At 39.5% G+C, this 16,160-nt stretch overlaps 2 protein-coding genes and 1 long non-coding RNA gene across 4 annotated transcripts; all 3 read right to left on the reverse strand.

Annotated features, from left to right (window-relative positions):
* Positions 1-605: 605 nt before the first annotated feature.
* Positions 606-2,565, reverse strand: LOC137876689 (uncharacterized). Of its 2 annotated transcripts, XR_011103455.1 has the most exons (4): positions 1,363-2,565; positions 1,168-1,241; positions 800-1,059; positions 606-711 (listed from the first exon to the last, which is right to left on the reverse strand). It is a non-coding gene; the product is annotated as an uncharacterized lncRNA (long non-coding RNA). The 2 variants fall into 2 exon arrangements; XR_011103454.1 differs by having other exon boundaries at positions 606-1,059.
* Positions 2,566-2,988: 423 nt separating this feature from the next.
* On the reverse strand, positions 2,989-6,687 carry prdx4 (peroxiredoxin 4). The gene is made up of 7 exons (XM_068715793.1): positions 6,375-6,687; positions 4,755-4,872; positions 4,536-4,652; positions 4,192-4,314; positions 3,651-3,781; positions 3,494-3,528; positions 2,989-3,113 (listed from the first exon to the last, which is right to left on the reverse strand). Exons 1-7 carry the CDS (start codon positions 6,580-6,582, stop codon positions 3,063-3,065), a joined length of 783 nt encoding a protein of 260 aa, XP_068571894.1. The 5' UTR covers positions 6,583-6,687; the 3' UTR covers positions 2,989-3,062.
* Positions 6,688-7,196: 509 nt separating this feature from the next.
* Positions 7,197-13,872, reverse strand: pdha1a (pyruvate dehydrogenase E1 subunit alpha 1a). The gene is made up of 11 exons (XM_068715794.1): positions 13,728-13,872; positions 12,821-12,889; positions 12,557-12,730; positions 12,245-12,371; positions 12,055-12,146; positions 11,236-11,328; positions 10,658-10,813; positions 10,267-10,338; positions 10,114-10,181; positions 9,671-9,779; positions 7,197-9,230 (listed from the first exon to the last, which is right to left on the reverse strand). Exons 1-11 carry the CDS (start codon positions 13,773-13,775, stop codon positions 9,066-9,068), a joined length of 1,173 nt encoding a protein of 390 aa, XP_068571895.1. The 5' UTR covers positions 13,776-13,872; the 3' UTR covers positions 7,197-9,065.
* Between the last annotated feature and the right edge of the window lie 2,288 nt (positions 13,873-16,160).

Consider the following 16,160-nt stretch of genomic DNA (forward strand, 5'->3'; position numbering starts at 1 on the left):
GGCTATTATATACAAAGTGTTTATCTACCTTTAACATTTGTTTAACATTAAACAAACAGTATGTGGAATAGTTAAAATTAGCAGTTAACAGTAGTAATAATCAAATACCACAATATATAATACATAGCACTGATAGGGACCATTCTGCTGCATAATGAGTACTTTAAATTGTGTTACTTTAAATACATTTTGCTGATAATACTTCTCTACTTTATAAAGCAACATATTCAATACTGGACTTTTGCTTTTATTTTTACTTAATTAAAGGATCTCAGACCTTCCACCACTGATAATAAACTACTGGCACATGAGTTATTTGAAGTTATTTTAAAAAGTATGGATTTATTGTAATGGCAATACAAAATATGTTTGCAAAACAAACACTCTCAAATTTACCATTACAGGCCTCTGAGTGTATAGTAAGAATATTCCCAAACCTTGTGTGTTCACTGATCAGCAAAGATTCAGATTAATTAAAATGAGCAGAATCCACTTAATTATCAAAGACAACAGTTTTATGATTAAATACAGATTTACTGACCAAACAAAACAGTAAACTATATTTTTAAGCAGATCCTTCTTTTCAATCTCAAAAAGATGCCAGCCCCCCTCAGAGGAGAGATCCGCTGCTTCTCTTCGCTTGTAGAACTCAATAGTCTTTGAGTTATTTTGTGCTCCGAAGATGCTGCTACAGTGAGTCTTTACTGCTGTCTACTGGTGGAAGAAAAAATATGAAGTATTGAATACAGTCTGTCACCTGAGAAGCTTTAACTACATGGTAGTTGAGGTAATGGTATACCTCACTTAGAACCTTCATGATTTGTGAACCAATGCCCCAACCTAGTGAAAAATGAAATATGAAGAGTATAAATAACACTTAGTTCATGAGAGTGTGTGTAAAAATGCCCCTCAAGACTTTCTCTGTAACTCATTAACTTTAACCCTCATTATATGACAGCACTTGAGGAAAATCTAATCACAAAACTCCTGTATGATGTATACTACCTTTCCAATCCAAAGTTCATATGTGAAGTCATACAAAGCCAATCACAGTGTGCCCTAGAAGAAAACACCATGAGTGAGGGGTTGAATTTGAAGCGTTGACCTATTCCTTAAGGAATACGATTTCTAAATTGTAAAGTTGTGTGTTAAGAGAAAGGTTTTTACCTTCTGAGCTCTGCTCTGTTGAGATTTCAGCAATTAAACAGTGGGATGACCACCAAAGCCGTCTTCAAGTAAATCTACAAGTGGGACATTTTATGAGAATGTATGAAGATTTAAATAATACAAAAAAAAAAAAATCCAGATAAATATATGTACAAAATGTACACTTATAGTTCAACACCAAATAGGTTAAAGTACCTTTCTCGGTCAGCGTGACTTTGTCATCCATTTTCATAAATTTAGCACAATGCTAAAAGGCAAAAACAAACAAGAAAGCGGTGAATTATAACAAATGGCCTAATCTTCCTATTGTTGGGTATTCATCTGAACAATAAACTGGACTGGACAGACAATACAAAAGCACTTCACAAAAAGAGACTCGGGTCTTTTGGAGTGCAGGGAGCACTCCTGAGGACCTTTTTCGGCTCTTTGGCGGCATCGGCTATCTTCTATGGAGTGGTCTTCTGGGCAGCAGCATCTCAACTGCTGACAGGAAGAGACTCAACAGGCTGGTTAAGAAGGCCAGCTGTGTCCCGGGATGTCCTGTACCCGCAGTGTGTGAAGGACAGATACCGCAGGTCCTTCCTTCCTCATACTGCACAATCAACACTGCTCCCAATAGACCACACATGCCAAAAACAGACAAGTTATTCATTCGTGTGCACTATCATTATCAATGTTTACTACTGTGCAATATCAACATTTCTTATTTCCTATTTCATATGTGCAATAATGTGAAATCCTGCTACCTATTTATTATATTTTTACTGTTTGATTACTTATACTTATTTTGTTTTTTGCTAATGCATGTTGTTTACTATCCTCTTCTGTGAAAAATTAAAAATTTCCCCACTGGATCTAATAAAGGATTTTTTTATTTTAGCTTGTTAAAATATTAGGCCTTAACATTTGGCTTACCTGTGTGAGGCGCATGATATCGGAGACATCGTTGCTTTCAGCTTTCCGTATTATAGAACTGGCCTGTGACGTGGCAACATTTTTGGTGTGATGATAAATGAGGAAAGCATCTGTAAGTTAAATGTTTTGAGACGTTGTGTCGATACTCCAGACGGCCTCGCACAGGGACGTGTGGATGGACACAAAATCAGAATTTCAAATTTGGTAGCTTCCCTTAAGATGATATTCTGCCGACTGTTTGGTGTGATCAAATGACAGCATGTCTTTTAGGGACAACGGATAGAGTTAGTGTCTTGTTTTCAGCATCAGGCTTTATGCAATTGTTTGTCTGCTACTATGTACAAACCATAATCCTCCCTCACAAACATGATATTTCAGTTGCAAAGCCTAATCAGGCAATCATAATCTTCTCAAAAAGTTTGGTAATTTGTACATAAGTGCTAGTTGGCCATTCCTTGCTCGCACTGTTCTTAAATTAGTGTTCTAAACTTAGAGAACATCCAGAAATTATATAAACTCCATTACTTTTCTTTAACTTTGCAAAATACCACATAATGCTATTTTCATTTGTCATCTACGTTTTCAGTTAATGTTCCCCACACGCAAAACCTCAGTACAGGCATGGTGTTTGAAACGTTTCTCCCTTTTATTACTTCATTTCCATTCTCCTGTTCTCTCATTATTTAGGACAAGGCAGTAAAGCAATGTTGTTTATCATTTATTTAAATATGAATAAACCCGTTAATAAACCCGCAGCTGTGTTTACTGCACATACACATCGCAGCAAATTCAACAGACACCATAACTGGTACAGCAAGTATGCTAATATGTCTGATGACTCTTTGTTAGTTGTTGCTCCAGTTTGAGCGGTCACCTGATGAAACTAACTAGAGTAGACAGACAGCGTTTTATGAAAACACATTTTATTTGGACTTTCAGTAAGTGATGGATTTCACAGACTTGGACGACAGGAACGCAGATCAGTTCAGTTTATCAAAATACTTCAGCTTGCCTGAAGGGTCAGGAATGATCTGCGGGAGAGAATTAATTAAATTAGTGCACAATGAGTGATAGAAATAGACTATGTGTATGCTATGAATCAGGCTGTGACTAATGCAGAACCCTGGCAACACACTAGCCCTGCTTTCCGTGAGTTTCCCAAATATTAGTTAGTTTTGCACTTCACAACGAAAAATCTCCTGTGAGGCCACAAACTAAAAATAGTCAGGCAATACTCACGGTCCGTTTCTCTGAACCTGAAATGCAAATGCTTTTTGCAAAACAGACCATTTGTAAGCTGGACACAAAGAGACTGATTTGCAAACACATGGTTCTCAATCTGAGATCGTCGATCTGTCATTGAACAACACTAGTTAGTGACCAAGGATCCAATTCAGTCAGTGATACTCACTGTGTCACTGCCTGGCTTCCATCCGGCTGGACAAACTGTAAGAAAAATGACACAATTGCAGTCAGCACAAGTAAAATAGCTCAAAGAATCACTGAGACACACACTGAAAACCGGCTATTAATTTCCTGGTACTGCCGGTAAAATGAGCTCCTCGTACCTTCTCCGTGTTTGTCAGTGTACTGGAAGGCCTGCACGAGCCGCAAAGTCTCATCCACGGATCTTCCCACCGGAAGATCGTTCATGGTGATCTGCCTCAAGGTGCCTTTGTCATCAATGATGAAGAGTCCTCTGAGAGAGAGACAGACAGAGTGGTTAAAATAACCAACTAAGTTATGAAGCACATTGCAGACGCATCAAATGTCATCCGTATACATTTTACTTTTGTTCACTCAGAGTGACGCAACATTGTTTCATTAGGTTAATTGCCTATAAAATGTGGAGAACGGCCATTACATTACATTACGGTCATTTATCCAAAACGACTTACAATTCAGTATCTATCTACACACCATAGACGCAGCGACGGGAGTAATTTTGGGGTTAAGTGTCTTGCTCAAGGACACATTGACATGAGACTAGTGGAGCAGCAGCCGGGGATCGAACCGCCGACCCTCTGATTGAAAGGCGGCCCTGCTCTCCACTTAGCCACAGTCACCCAGTGACCACAGTGAGCCATAACAGTGAATGTGAAACCGTACCTCAGGGTGTGTCCCTGGTCCTCCAGGTAGACTCCGTAGTCTTTTGAAATCTGGTGAGTGAGGTCAGACAACAGAGGTATTTTCATCGGTCCAAGTCCACCCTGCTTTCTGGGCGTATTGATCCTGTTAACAACAAGAAAAAATAAAGCTGTGTTCTGAGTGTACAATTCATATAAATGATTCACAACTTAACATCAGCATGAACCCCCTAAAATTAATTTAGTGAAATTCCAAAGTATTTAGATAATTATTCCACTTAAGTCTACTTAAGGTGCGTCTTCTATTATTAGGTTTCGTCTTAAGTCGGAGTGCATCTTGTGGTTGTAATGGGGACACAATCTTACCAGGCCAGGTGGGTGAACTGGGAGTCGACAGAGCAGGCGACCACCTCTGTGTTGATGGCTTGAAACTCGTGCATGCGATCACTGAATGCAATGATCTCAGTGGGGCAGACAAATGTGCTGCAAAAGACGGAGCAAACACACATTTACAAGAGGATCGACTCTGTTATGCAACAACACAAATGAAGTGATTATGTCATGTGTGTCTCAGATGTTACTCACAAGTCCAGAGGATAGAAGAAGAAGACGAGATATTTGCCTTTGTAGTCCGACAGCTTCATTTCCTTGAATTCACCATTAATGACGGCTGTTCCTTCCCAGTGTGGCGCAGGCTTTGAAACTTAGGTAGGAAGAAAAATACGTGGATTGATGAAACCAGGAATAATTACTGTAACAGTCATTTTAAAACATCCATGATATGTGTTTTGATGCTGCAAATGACAAAATGTAACATGGTTATTTCAAAGATTACTGTACAGATTACAGAAGTGTTTTAGCCTTTAAATGGCACATTCAGACTCTGATAATCTTCGGTATTTTTGCACTTTTGTATTCAAGCCATAAGTATTTTAGGGGTATATATCTAAATTGAACAGTACAGTATAATTCTCTTTATATTACTTTCAATTCTATATCTTTATTTGTATTCTCTATAATTACATTACATTACAGTCATTTAGCAGACGCTTTTATCCAAAGCGACTTACAATAAGTACATTCAACATTGGTAATCAAAAGAACTACTAGTCACTAGAAGTCATAAGTACATTTCCTTTTCCAAACAAGCATCTAAGAGCATAATGTTTGTATTCACATTTTGTTCTGCATCGTTATGTCCCATATGGCTCAGTATTATGCACTTTTGTTCTTTGTTTTTATTATTTTCTTATACCTATATGCTATTTGAAATGCTTCTGTTTTCGTTTTCTCTAAGATGATATATTTTGTACTCTATTCCAGTCCAAGAGTAAGGTGAATTTAGTAAAATAACTATACTATAATAGAAAAAGTATATCACTACAACATAAGAATAAAAACAGGAGAAAAAAATATAAAATGTATAAGAAGAGAATACTGACACCAGTGTCTAATAAAAACTAAAATAGAGAAGTAGTATTGTCAATGATATTGAAAAGTAATAAAAACTTATAATGCACATGACATATGGAAAGTAATATTGCACATGATATGGATAATTCTGTTCTCTTATAAATGTTAAAATCTTTACTGTCCTGCCCTTCTTTGCCAGTTGCAGTTTTCCCGACATAATATTCCATCATTCATTCATTTTAAGACTTTTCTTCTTTCATTGCATATTACAAGTAGACGTGTGTCTCTATTTCAGTGGGCAACATACAGGAACAGGAGCGCACCTGCTGGTATAAGTCTATTATTATGTGTAACGTAAACACTTACATTTGCTTACATGACTGCATTCCCTATGAACTCATACATGTGCACGTGAGTTTTATGGACGCCTCTGATGGTTTTCTAAGTTATCAGCAGTGTTTGTCATGTGTCGAAGGGGCGGAGGGAGACGCAATCCAATGAATTTTATAGAATGACGTGTCCTTAAAAAAACATATGCTGACAAGTCAGGCCTCTTGTCTGAGTGACATCAACACCTTAGAACTGTCAAATACGAAGTAAACAACAAGACACAGCCAATCAAATACGAGCACAAGCTGCAGAAGGACAGACATTGTCTGTAAGTTGCATTGTCCTGACAGCAGGACGGATCACCACGCTGAAGCTGCAGGAAGAACAACAATATCACTGCGCACTTTCATTACGCAGACCCCAACTTTCCACCTTTGGATGAACTCACGAGACAACACTCACTCTTGGCTTTGCTGAGGTGCAGGGAATGGTCGGACACTGGCACGCGGAAAGCCTCTCCAGGATAGACGTGTCCTCCCGCGTAGTTGTGACACTGGGAGTTTTTCACATTTGCGCCTTCGTCTGCAGATGTAGTGGTGAGGAGGAGGAGAGCGGCGCAGAGCGCGCGGATAAGCTCCTTCTGTATATTAGTGTGCAAGAGAAACTCCATCGCGTCGTCGCTTTGTGCGCACCCGACCAGTGAATGTGGAATGTGTTTCAGCCTTTTGGGCAGGATTTAAGGAGCCTTCTTCCTCCTCTTCCTCTTCCTCTTCTTCTTGATCCAGGCTTTGCAGCAGCTTGCAGCCTTATAGTTGCATTACTGCCATCTTCTGGAGCTAATTAGCTCCTGACTTCCCTTTACTAAATAATGTCCCTTTTAACCCACTTCCCTTAATAAAGAGACAGAAAATAAATGGAAAAAAGAAATACAACTACCTGGCCATAATTCCACGAACCTTTTCTTCCTTAGCTCCATGTCTCAGTGCATAATCTACTTTTAAATGCTTGACATTCATCACAAACTTGAAGTTGTTTTGCTTCCATTACTGTCCTTACCTTTTCTAAGTATTTATTTGTCTAGTTTTATCTGAAATAGTATTATTGATTCTCTTCACTGCAATTATTCTTAATTGAAGTCATCCACCTATATGAAAACGTATTAAGGTGAAAGCCACACCCTCTTGCATTTATTAAGCAGTAATTACTTTGTTGAAAAAGTAACGTGCATTGACCACTGTTAATTAGAGTAAACGGTCAAAGATGAAACAAAGAAGAGTACAAATATTCAGTATCTTACAGTCTTTTTATTGCAGGGACACACACATAAGACAAAAGGTTTCCATGGAGTGTTTGCCTGCGTCGATGTAACAGTTTACTACAACAAATACTCCCACTGTGGGTATTTTCAGCTGTACAAAGACAGGTACTGACATTTAAAAGTTTAGTCCGTCTTCTTTGACTAAATACTTTTCACATTACAAAGAAAAGACCCTTCCCTGCTGCTAACCCTTTAAAGCATTGTTGCTTATGAATACTAATAGCTGAAGATTAACACAGCAGCTTCCTGCTAACAGTGTTGATATGGTTTCTATTTTGCTACCTGAGCTGTCAGCACAGTCATTTCTCTTTCTTCTTTTTTTAAAACAATGTGTTTAAGCACTTGACAAGGAAAAACAGACTGAAGTTCAAAATGTCCATGTATCTCTGTACATTTGAGCCAATAATGTACCACAGCTGATGTGGTCAAATAGCACAAGCCCATAAAGCTACTTAACCAACAATACTTAACCCAACATCTCTCTTTGATTTGGAAACTGGATGTGAATAGAGAAGCTCATCTGATGAATGCAGTCTGACTAAAAGCCATCATGTTTAACTCACCATTTTTTTTGGCAGGCAATAGATGTTTCAGCTTGTGGTAACTTGTGTGACTGTAACTATTTACACACATGTACATCAGAAAATGAATAAGAGCTTCTCCGAGTGTACGAAAATGAGCGGATTAAGTTTGTCACGAAACTCAACCTAAAGCAACTGAGCACCAGAGTGTGTGAACACACTAGTTGAACGCGTCTTCAACCATCTGACTTGATGCAGAGAGTCAGCTGCTCGGCTTGGAGTGTGACACAAAGACAAGAAGACACATTCGTCCTCTGAACAACACGAGATCTGTCAGGCACGTTTGGTTTGGCAAGACAAATTTAAATATTTCAAACCTTTCCCTCGGTATTCCCTACCCTCTCTCACATACAGTATTTTGAAAGAAAAATAAATGGTCTTTAAGCTGCTGTCTTTTATGGTGTCTTTGTAACAAGGGGTTAAATACAAAAAAAAAAAAAAAAAAAAAAAAAGACAAGAACTAGTTAACTCAAACTGAATGATTTATCACGTACACTTCAGTATAAAGAGTACAAAGCCGATTTTTACAGGTCAGTCTCTTTATGAGATGAACAGTGATGGATGGACACTTCATTACACCTCAAAGGTGACCAGAGAAAACCATCAAACAAGCAGATTTAGAATCTACTAAATGTATTCACTTAGGGCCAGATTTACAAAACCTTCTGTCTAAATGCTTCATGTTAAGATTCCTCGATATTCCTTAAAATAGCTTCAGTAATGTATTGAGCTTCCCTCTAAAATAATAATAAAAAAAAAAAAATACTCACAGGTATTAATTCATATCTTTTGGTGCATGTACTTCATACATGAGGTGAAGACTTTAAAAAATCCACCGACGTCAGGGATGGTGATTGTAATTACGAAAGCTATACAATGTGGTGAGTTGGCTACTAATTTAATATTTTTACTAAAACTATGAATAAATATGGGACAGAGTTTCATGACACTATGACAAAGAAACTAACTTTAGGTTGTTTTGTACACTGAAACCTTTGAAAGAGTATCCAGTTTAGTGTCTTTGTTAATCTAGTTTTTTTTCCTCAGAACGTTGTTGTGAATGTGGTCCTACTGTTAAACTGCACAGTATTGAAATAAATGTACTTGTTGATGGTTCAAGCTCTGGGTCCGAGGCACCGGTTTATGGTACATTGTATGATGTGTGTGTGTGTGTGTGTGTGTGTGCATATGTGAGGGGGGCAGCTAATACATTACAAGGTGAATGACGTGATGAAAAGAGTGGGTGATAAATCTTTAGCTAGCAGACTTCAGCTTGGTCCACGGGTTCGTGCCGCGCACCTCCAGAGGTGGGTCGTTGTGGAAGATATGGTTGCATAAATCTTCCAGTGGGGGTTCAGGATCCGTGGTGGCAAACTGAGCAGCGTCTTCAATTTCCTTCCTCACCGACACGTCGATCTCCTACAGACGCATTGAGACACAAGATTATAGTCATTCGCTGTCTGACTTTTTAAGTGTACAGCTAAGGAAACGTGAGTTAGGGAAAGTGGTTAAGCAGGTGTACTGTTCAATTAGAAAAAAAATACTAAATCATATACATCATTTTTTTTACATTGGAATATATGTTTAGGAAAAATGTTAATAGGTGTTGATCACTGAGGCACCTGTAGCACACAACATGCAGAACAATAAAATAGGCTTCTCTCCCTTCCTGCTCGTCTTTATACATTATTGAAATTATTCCAACCGACAATCTTGTTGAAAACACACTCTTGGATTCAAAATCTAAAGAAAACTTTCAACTCATTAAGGATGATACAGATATGTCATCTCTTCAGTGGACAACTTGCCGTAGCAGCATTTTATTTTTTTTTATTGAACAAACTGAAGATATTTGCTACCTTGAGCTCCTCCACGCTGGCCATGTTGTTGCTGAGCATGCGGTCCTTCAGCAGGGAGATGGGGTCACTCTTACCACGGACCTCCTGGATCTCCTCACGTGTGCGGTAGCTGAGGGGAGAGATTGGAGCAGGGATGTCGTGGGGATGCACTAATACAATATATTCTTTTAAACCTGACACCAAATGCAAGTGCTACAACTTCATGATTTGAAAATCTGGGTATTGCAAGTCCACCACAGCGGGAAGGAGGGTTCATGAACACTACTGTGGGACGGTGGCAGAAGCAAAGGGCAGCAGCACAGTGAAGATGAGATTGGGAGGTCAGATTATTGTAAATAAAAATATTATTAATCAATTAAGAAAAATGCTGAACAGTTATTATACGTGTTACAGCAAATACTTACATTTTAACAAATTAAAAACGACAAAAGGTGATCATTTACCTGACACCAGGATCACTCATACTGTGTCCATGGTAGCGGTAGGTCTGAAGCTCCATGAGAATGGGACCCTGATGAAAAGTAGGACACAAATAACTGACTGACTGACTGACGATCAAATGTCCCGTTTGATAGAATTCAATGTTTTCAACTCACCTTCCCAGCTCGGCAGTGATCCGCTGCGAGCTTGGTTGCTTCCCGAACACACAGGACATCCATCCCATCCACCTGGACACAAAATCAATTCCCTCAAATTTCATTCAGTTATGCTGCGCTCCTTTCAGGAAATACATTATAGTAATTTTTAAATCAACCGATCACGTGGACAGCAAAAAGAGAACACCCACTAATCAACACTTTTTAAAATCAAGTTTCACATCTCAAAAAATGATAAATGAGTGTGTATAAAGGACATTGTGTCGTTTATGGAAGTGGCAGACATTTGTTGTCACCTCAGATATCTTCCTCAAATTGACTAAACTAAACTAATTCTATTGTCTGTCTCATGAATTGGGGGGAAATAAAAGTTTAAGAGTGAAACCAGTACCCGGAGACCAGGAATGTAGTCTCCTCTCTTGTAGTAGTCGGTGCTGGCTGCAGCTCTCTCCACCGATGTGCCCATGCCATACCGGTTGTTCTCACAGATGAAGATGGCGGGCAGCTTCCAGAGTGCTGCCATATTGTAGGTTTCAAAAATCTGACCCTGTGAAATACAGAAAGCATGTCTTTTAACATAGCACAAATGTATGATGGCGCTTTGTTTCATTGACATTATTGAGCTTAAACTAGAAGTATAAAGCAAAGTAGATCTTATACACATCTGTTTATACAGACAGCTTAGGAAGTGTCTTATTTGATCTTTTTGGTGAGTTCTACCATTGCACTCCTTATGACAAACGTTTTGGTCTATAAGTAGAGGAACAGACTATTTAACTTATCCAACAATGTGTGAACTTAATTTTAATGTAATGTATTTATCAATAAACTTGCTAATATAATGTTTTCCTGTTCCCCTTGAACCCTGAACTATTGAAGAAAGATGGCCCCCTACTTGTGACCGGAGCTGCTGTTGATGCCGTTCATTAATTAAACATCGCTCGACTAAAACCTCTTTCTGTGCAATACCTGGTTGGCAGCGCCGTCACCGTAGAGACTGACACTCAGCTCATTGTTGCCCAGATACTTGCAGGCCAGAGCCACACCAGCACCCAGGGGAACCTGGGGAGAATTCAGAGATGTCTCAGGTTACATGATATACATCTTAATGTAGAAGGGCCTATGTCAACATAGCGATTTTTTCTGAGCGCCAGCGGTTTTTATAAAGCGCTGCACCCAGCATCTTTTTTTCGGAGCACTCTGGGTGTTTTTGTGCAGCCGCTTCAAGATCCTCTTGTTGAAAATCTCTGAACTTATCAGAAAAGCGCCGGCTACATCACTGTAGTAGAAAATGGAGGAAAAGGCTCGTTTTGGCAGCGTTTGTCTATCCTGAGATTTATACGTCACACAGACACTATCATAACAAAGACCGAAAAGCCCATCTGTGGGAGCTGATCGGCTGGAAGGACACTGAATGTTGCCGGAGAATCTTTTGCTTTCATCTCAACACACTATATTGACACAGGCCCTAAAGCTCTCTTTTAAAACAACATTATAACAAGCTGCTTCAAGAAACACAAAATATTTTGTTCTTGTGAATCGTTTGGCGCTCACATAACGTTGTCTGGGTGCTGCCTCAAGTTCAGTGTTAACTTATACATGATAAACGCATAATATAAAGAATTTCTTGTTGGTTTCTTGCCATACTTATTTCTAACAATTTTGCGACCAAATTTCAGAAAACTATAAAAGCAGATCTACTACTTACACCTGGTTATAAGGCTTACATCACACTGACATACTGTTAGGACATGCAGATTTATGTTTAAACCCATTTCTGTGATATACCTGAGCTCCAACAATTCCATTTCCTCCATAGAAGTGCTTAGTGTACATGTGCATAGAGCCTCCTTTGCCCTTTGCAATTCCGCCTCTTCTGCCTGTAAATTCAAAAACAAAACAAAAATCCTCAAAATCAACAGTGATGGAGCTCAAAACTCACCTCAGAATCTAAAATGTCTCAGCATTGCACACTGACCGGTGAGCTCAGCCATGATCTCCTTCACAGTCCCTCCTCTGGTGTAAGTGTAGCCGTGGGCACGGTACGCAGTGATCAGGTGGTCCGTCAAATTAATTCCTGCTTCGATACCAACTGCACAGGCTTCCTACAAGGACCAAAAAATAAAGAAATCAGAGAGCAAAATTGGGATAGATTAAAACAATGTCTTCACCATCATTTTGCCAGCAGTAAATATTTTTACAGAATACCAATTGTCAGTTTTAAAGTAATAGCAGCAAACATAAATAATTACTATAACATAGACGTGAAACTCTAGCATCTAGTCTCTACCTGGCCGTCATATAAGTGGCAGAATCCCCTGATGATCTTCTGCTTGTACAGCTGATCTGCTTTCAGCTCCATACGCCTTATGGTCTGCATGACGCGGTAGTACTGCAGACCCTCGTCACGAGTCATGACCACTTGAGTGGCCGGAGCCTCATCCAGCTTGTGGATGTCACATTTCTAGAGGGAAGAAGATACCCATAAAAACACCCAACCTGCCATGTGTACCGATCAGTTTAGCAGAAAAGAAACTTGATGTTTAAAGCTTACCTTTATTTCAAAGGTGGCCTCGGTTGTGAAGTCGGCATATGTGCGCGCTGACACGACCGCTGCAGCTCCCTGCCGTGGGAAACAAAGATTTTAACATTTTGACATCGATACTAAAAACAAAACAACTCCTGAGTTTCAGCATTGACACAAAACACACTTTATTTCTTACTGTAGAATATATGCATTCTGTGAAAAGACTGTTTTTTCCCATTTAACAAAATAAGTCAAAAGTTGTCAGATTGATAAATGATAGATAGATAGATAGATAGATAGATAGATAGATAGATACTTTATTATTCCCGGAAGGGGAAACTTATTTATGGTACAGATAAAGCAGTGTTGGGCACAGTAAAAATGCACAATATATACAATGAAATAGAATAATATTAAAATTAACTAATTAATTAAATGTACTAAAAACACAAGCAGCTGTAGTGGAGCTTTGTCTAAACAGAATTTGGCAAAATACGGATTTAAATTTAGGACCTTTATGACCAACAATAGGTAAACAAGAGTATGAGCCTGACCAGACATTTGATGGCAGCTTTCAGTACTTGACAGTCTACACATAACACATTTGGGTTGGTACCAAAAAGAGTACCGAGGGTTGATACCCAGATCTAACATCCGCTACCGTTTAGTGAGACTAAACTAACGTTACGCAAAATGTGCGTTATGGATAAAATACGTGATACGGCATTTAGTAACCAACCCACTGAAGCCATCATTAAGAGTTTTGATTAATGTGCAGACTTTAGCTCTGTTAGCCAAACAAGCTATCACTCGGCCTCACAAGGTCAGGACAGCGATGACAGCCTTGTTTTGGGTAAACGTTGGAGGTCTCAGAGAGAGATCGTCATGCAGTGCTCGGCTAAGACCGTCCGTTGTTTAAATTGTATGTACTCACATTTCTCTGAGCACAAGCCCGCAGCACGTTAGAGATATTGGTCAGCATCTTTCCTGGGCTAGCTCACAATCCACACAGCGAACAGCTCCGTCCTTCTGTCAAGCTACGTCCTTCCGGCTCCGCTCTTCTTCTTCTTCTTCTTCTTCTTCTTCTTCTTCTTCTTCGTGGGTTTTAGGCGCGTACAGCTCACTGCTTCCTCGCTCTGGACGGAGGTGTCACTACATCTCCTGATGGCATACATCCTTCGACACGGGGAGCATAGTCTGAAGAATATATATATATATTAATTTTTTTAGCAATTTGTCTACTCTCCCCCCGTAATTCTCCACTCCAAACTTGGCCACTTCCTCAAACAGGAAATACAGCTGGCAGTGAAGCATCACATACAGAGCAGTGTCCATCACTCCACATTCATTACATTTCCCATCCTTGTGTTTCATCCACAGTGCCCTTGACTTGACATCATCTTCCCTATCTAACTTGACTAAAGACTGCCTGTCCGTTTCCTCCTCCTCCCACTCTCTCTTTCTTACTTATTCCATCTTTGTATACTACCACACTCATTTCTGCCAAAAGAAACTCTGACATCAATTTCTCCCCACCTTAATGCTGCCTTGGCCATTCTGCTATCTCATTTCCCTCTATCCCTACATTGACCCAGGAACCCTGCATTGCATCAGTGCCTCTCAATATCCCCCAGCTGTACAATCAGGGAAGCAGCAAAGTCTGAACACAAGACTGCCCCCACTGCTCTCCTTATATCCAAATCTAGCATTAATATGGAGTCAATTATAGAGAGTGCCAGCCTAAATCCCCTTTGGTAAGGGGGGAAAACCCTCCTCTCAATATAAACTAGCGCACCATTCTCTCCATTGTTTTACATAACACTAATAGGAGGGCAATGGATCTGTAATATCCTGCGCTATAGTTGCAACTTTAATATTGGTACTATCACTTCGCGTTTCTAATCCGCAGACAACTGCTCCGCCAATCTCCAATAAAAGCGAGCACCACGCAGCTGGAGACTGAGGCCGTATTGCTGGGCCTGCTGGAGAGAAGCGAGGCACAGGAGCACCATAATCCTGACTGTGCAGGGCAGACTGTCAGACCCCTGTTGCAATGAAATGAGAGGTTTTCTAAAGGGAACATGGTGCACGGAAACACTGCCACTTTTGTCCACAGGGACTGCCAAAATCGACACAAAATGAAAGCTCCTCGTTGTAGCTTTAAAGATGGCCGGGGTCTCGAGGGGAGCCCAACCTGAACATTTGAAATAAACACTTGTGACTGTTAGAATAGATATCCGCATAATTAGATCTATGCAGAGTCTACTTTAATTGAGCTTTTGGTACGAAAGACCTTCATCCGAGCAGAGTTATCCTGCAGTTAAATAGAGTGGCACCATATTCCGTAACCCATCAAATTCTGTGACCTGATTAGAGATTTCAGAAATGACAAGAGCCTTCAGGTCACAGCTGCTTTAATGTCCTGTCAAATTCATTTTTAAAGCTTAACCTCATATTAGTGCATATTCTTAAATTAATTTATTATCTGAGTCACAGTAAAACTTGGATGTACTTCAACAGAAGGAATACAAGTTGTTTTTTGGACTACAGATAAAATAATGCTGACATGTGTAGTCTGCAGTGCACTTTAGTTGATGGGCACTTAAAGACAATATTACATTCACTCAGTGCAGAGAGTTGGAAGAATGGGGACCATTTGGGGCCCCGCAGCCTATTTCTGCCCCAGGGCCCTGAACCAACTGTAACCACTGCAAAGGCTTTTATCATGGTCAGATACTATCAAAACAGCTACTATTGAAACAGGTAAATACATATGACCCTATCTAAATGTTATGGAAGGTTCACAAAGACATGATAACAGAATGGTGCATGGTGTTCAGACCTGTGTGTGCACCACTAACCCAGCTGTCAATATTTGTTCGATCAATGAGCTTTTTTTATTCATGGCTCTCCCAGATTGATCTATTAAAAAATTCAAACAGAAAATGCAACTGTACTGCTACTAGTAACAACAATAATGATAATAATAACAATTAATAATAATAATAATAATAATAATAATAATTATTATTATTATTATTATTATTATTATTTACAGTACTTCTTTCAATTGACTAGTATCTTCAAAGTGAGGTGGACTAATCGAGACTTCAATCTACTTTCAAGGTAATCTATGGTTAACTTCTTGTGTGTTATGATAAAATCATGTTAGGAAACAGTTAATTGTTGCATTAATAGTACAGAGTGCAAACTCAGCCTATAGGCGAGCACGCAGTGATTCTGACTGCGGTCAGATAGCAGACACTCCGATATCCGTGGTCAACTCAGCAGACACGTAACTTTTAGTGCGCATTTATGCTAAAACATACGGTAAACGCATTCAAACGGCACAGATCGGGAGCAAGCG

The sequence above is a fragment of the Cebidichthys violaceus genome, unplaced genomic scaffold (genome assembly GCF_023349555.1).
Source record: "Cebidichthys violaceus isolate CVI_PGR_0920_01 unplaced genomic scaffold, fCebVio1.0.p SCAF_20, whole genome shotgun sequence".
Lineage (NCBI taxonomy): Eukaryota > Metazoa > Chordata > Actinopteri > Perciformes > Stichaeidae > Cebidichthys > Cebidichthys violaceus.

Bases quoted from the DNA above. Each gene is read 5' to 3' on its own strand.
- prdx4 (XM_068715793.1), bottom strand. From the start codon at position 6,582: ATGGAGTTTCTCTTGCACACTAATATACAGAAGGAGCTTATCCGCGCG. The intron at 4,653-4,754 runs GTGAGTAACATC...CGTCTTTTGCAG, and splicing joins TTCTTCTATCCTCTGGACTT to CACATTTGTCTGCCCCACTG. The intron at 3,529-3,650 runs GTACGAGGAGCT...TTTTTCTTACAG, and splicing joins CACTGACAAACACGGAGAAG to TTTGTCCAGCCGGATGGAAG.
- pdha1a (XM_068715794.1), bottom strand. From the start codon at position 13,775: ATGCTGACCAATATCTCTAACGTGCTGCGGGCTTGTGCTCAGAGAAAT. The intron at 11,329-12,054 runs GTATATCACAGA...AATTCTCCCCAG, and splicing joins ATGGAATTGTTGGAGCTCAG to GTTCCCCTGGGTGCTGGTGT. The intron at 10,339-10,657 runs GTACTGGTTTCA...TTTTGTGTCCAG, and splicing joins ACTACATTCCTGGTCTCCGG to GTGGATGGGATGGATGTCCT.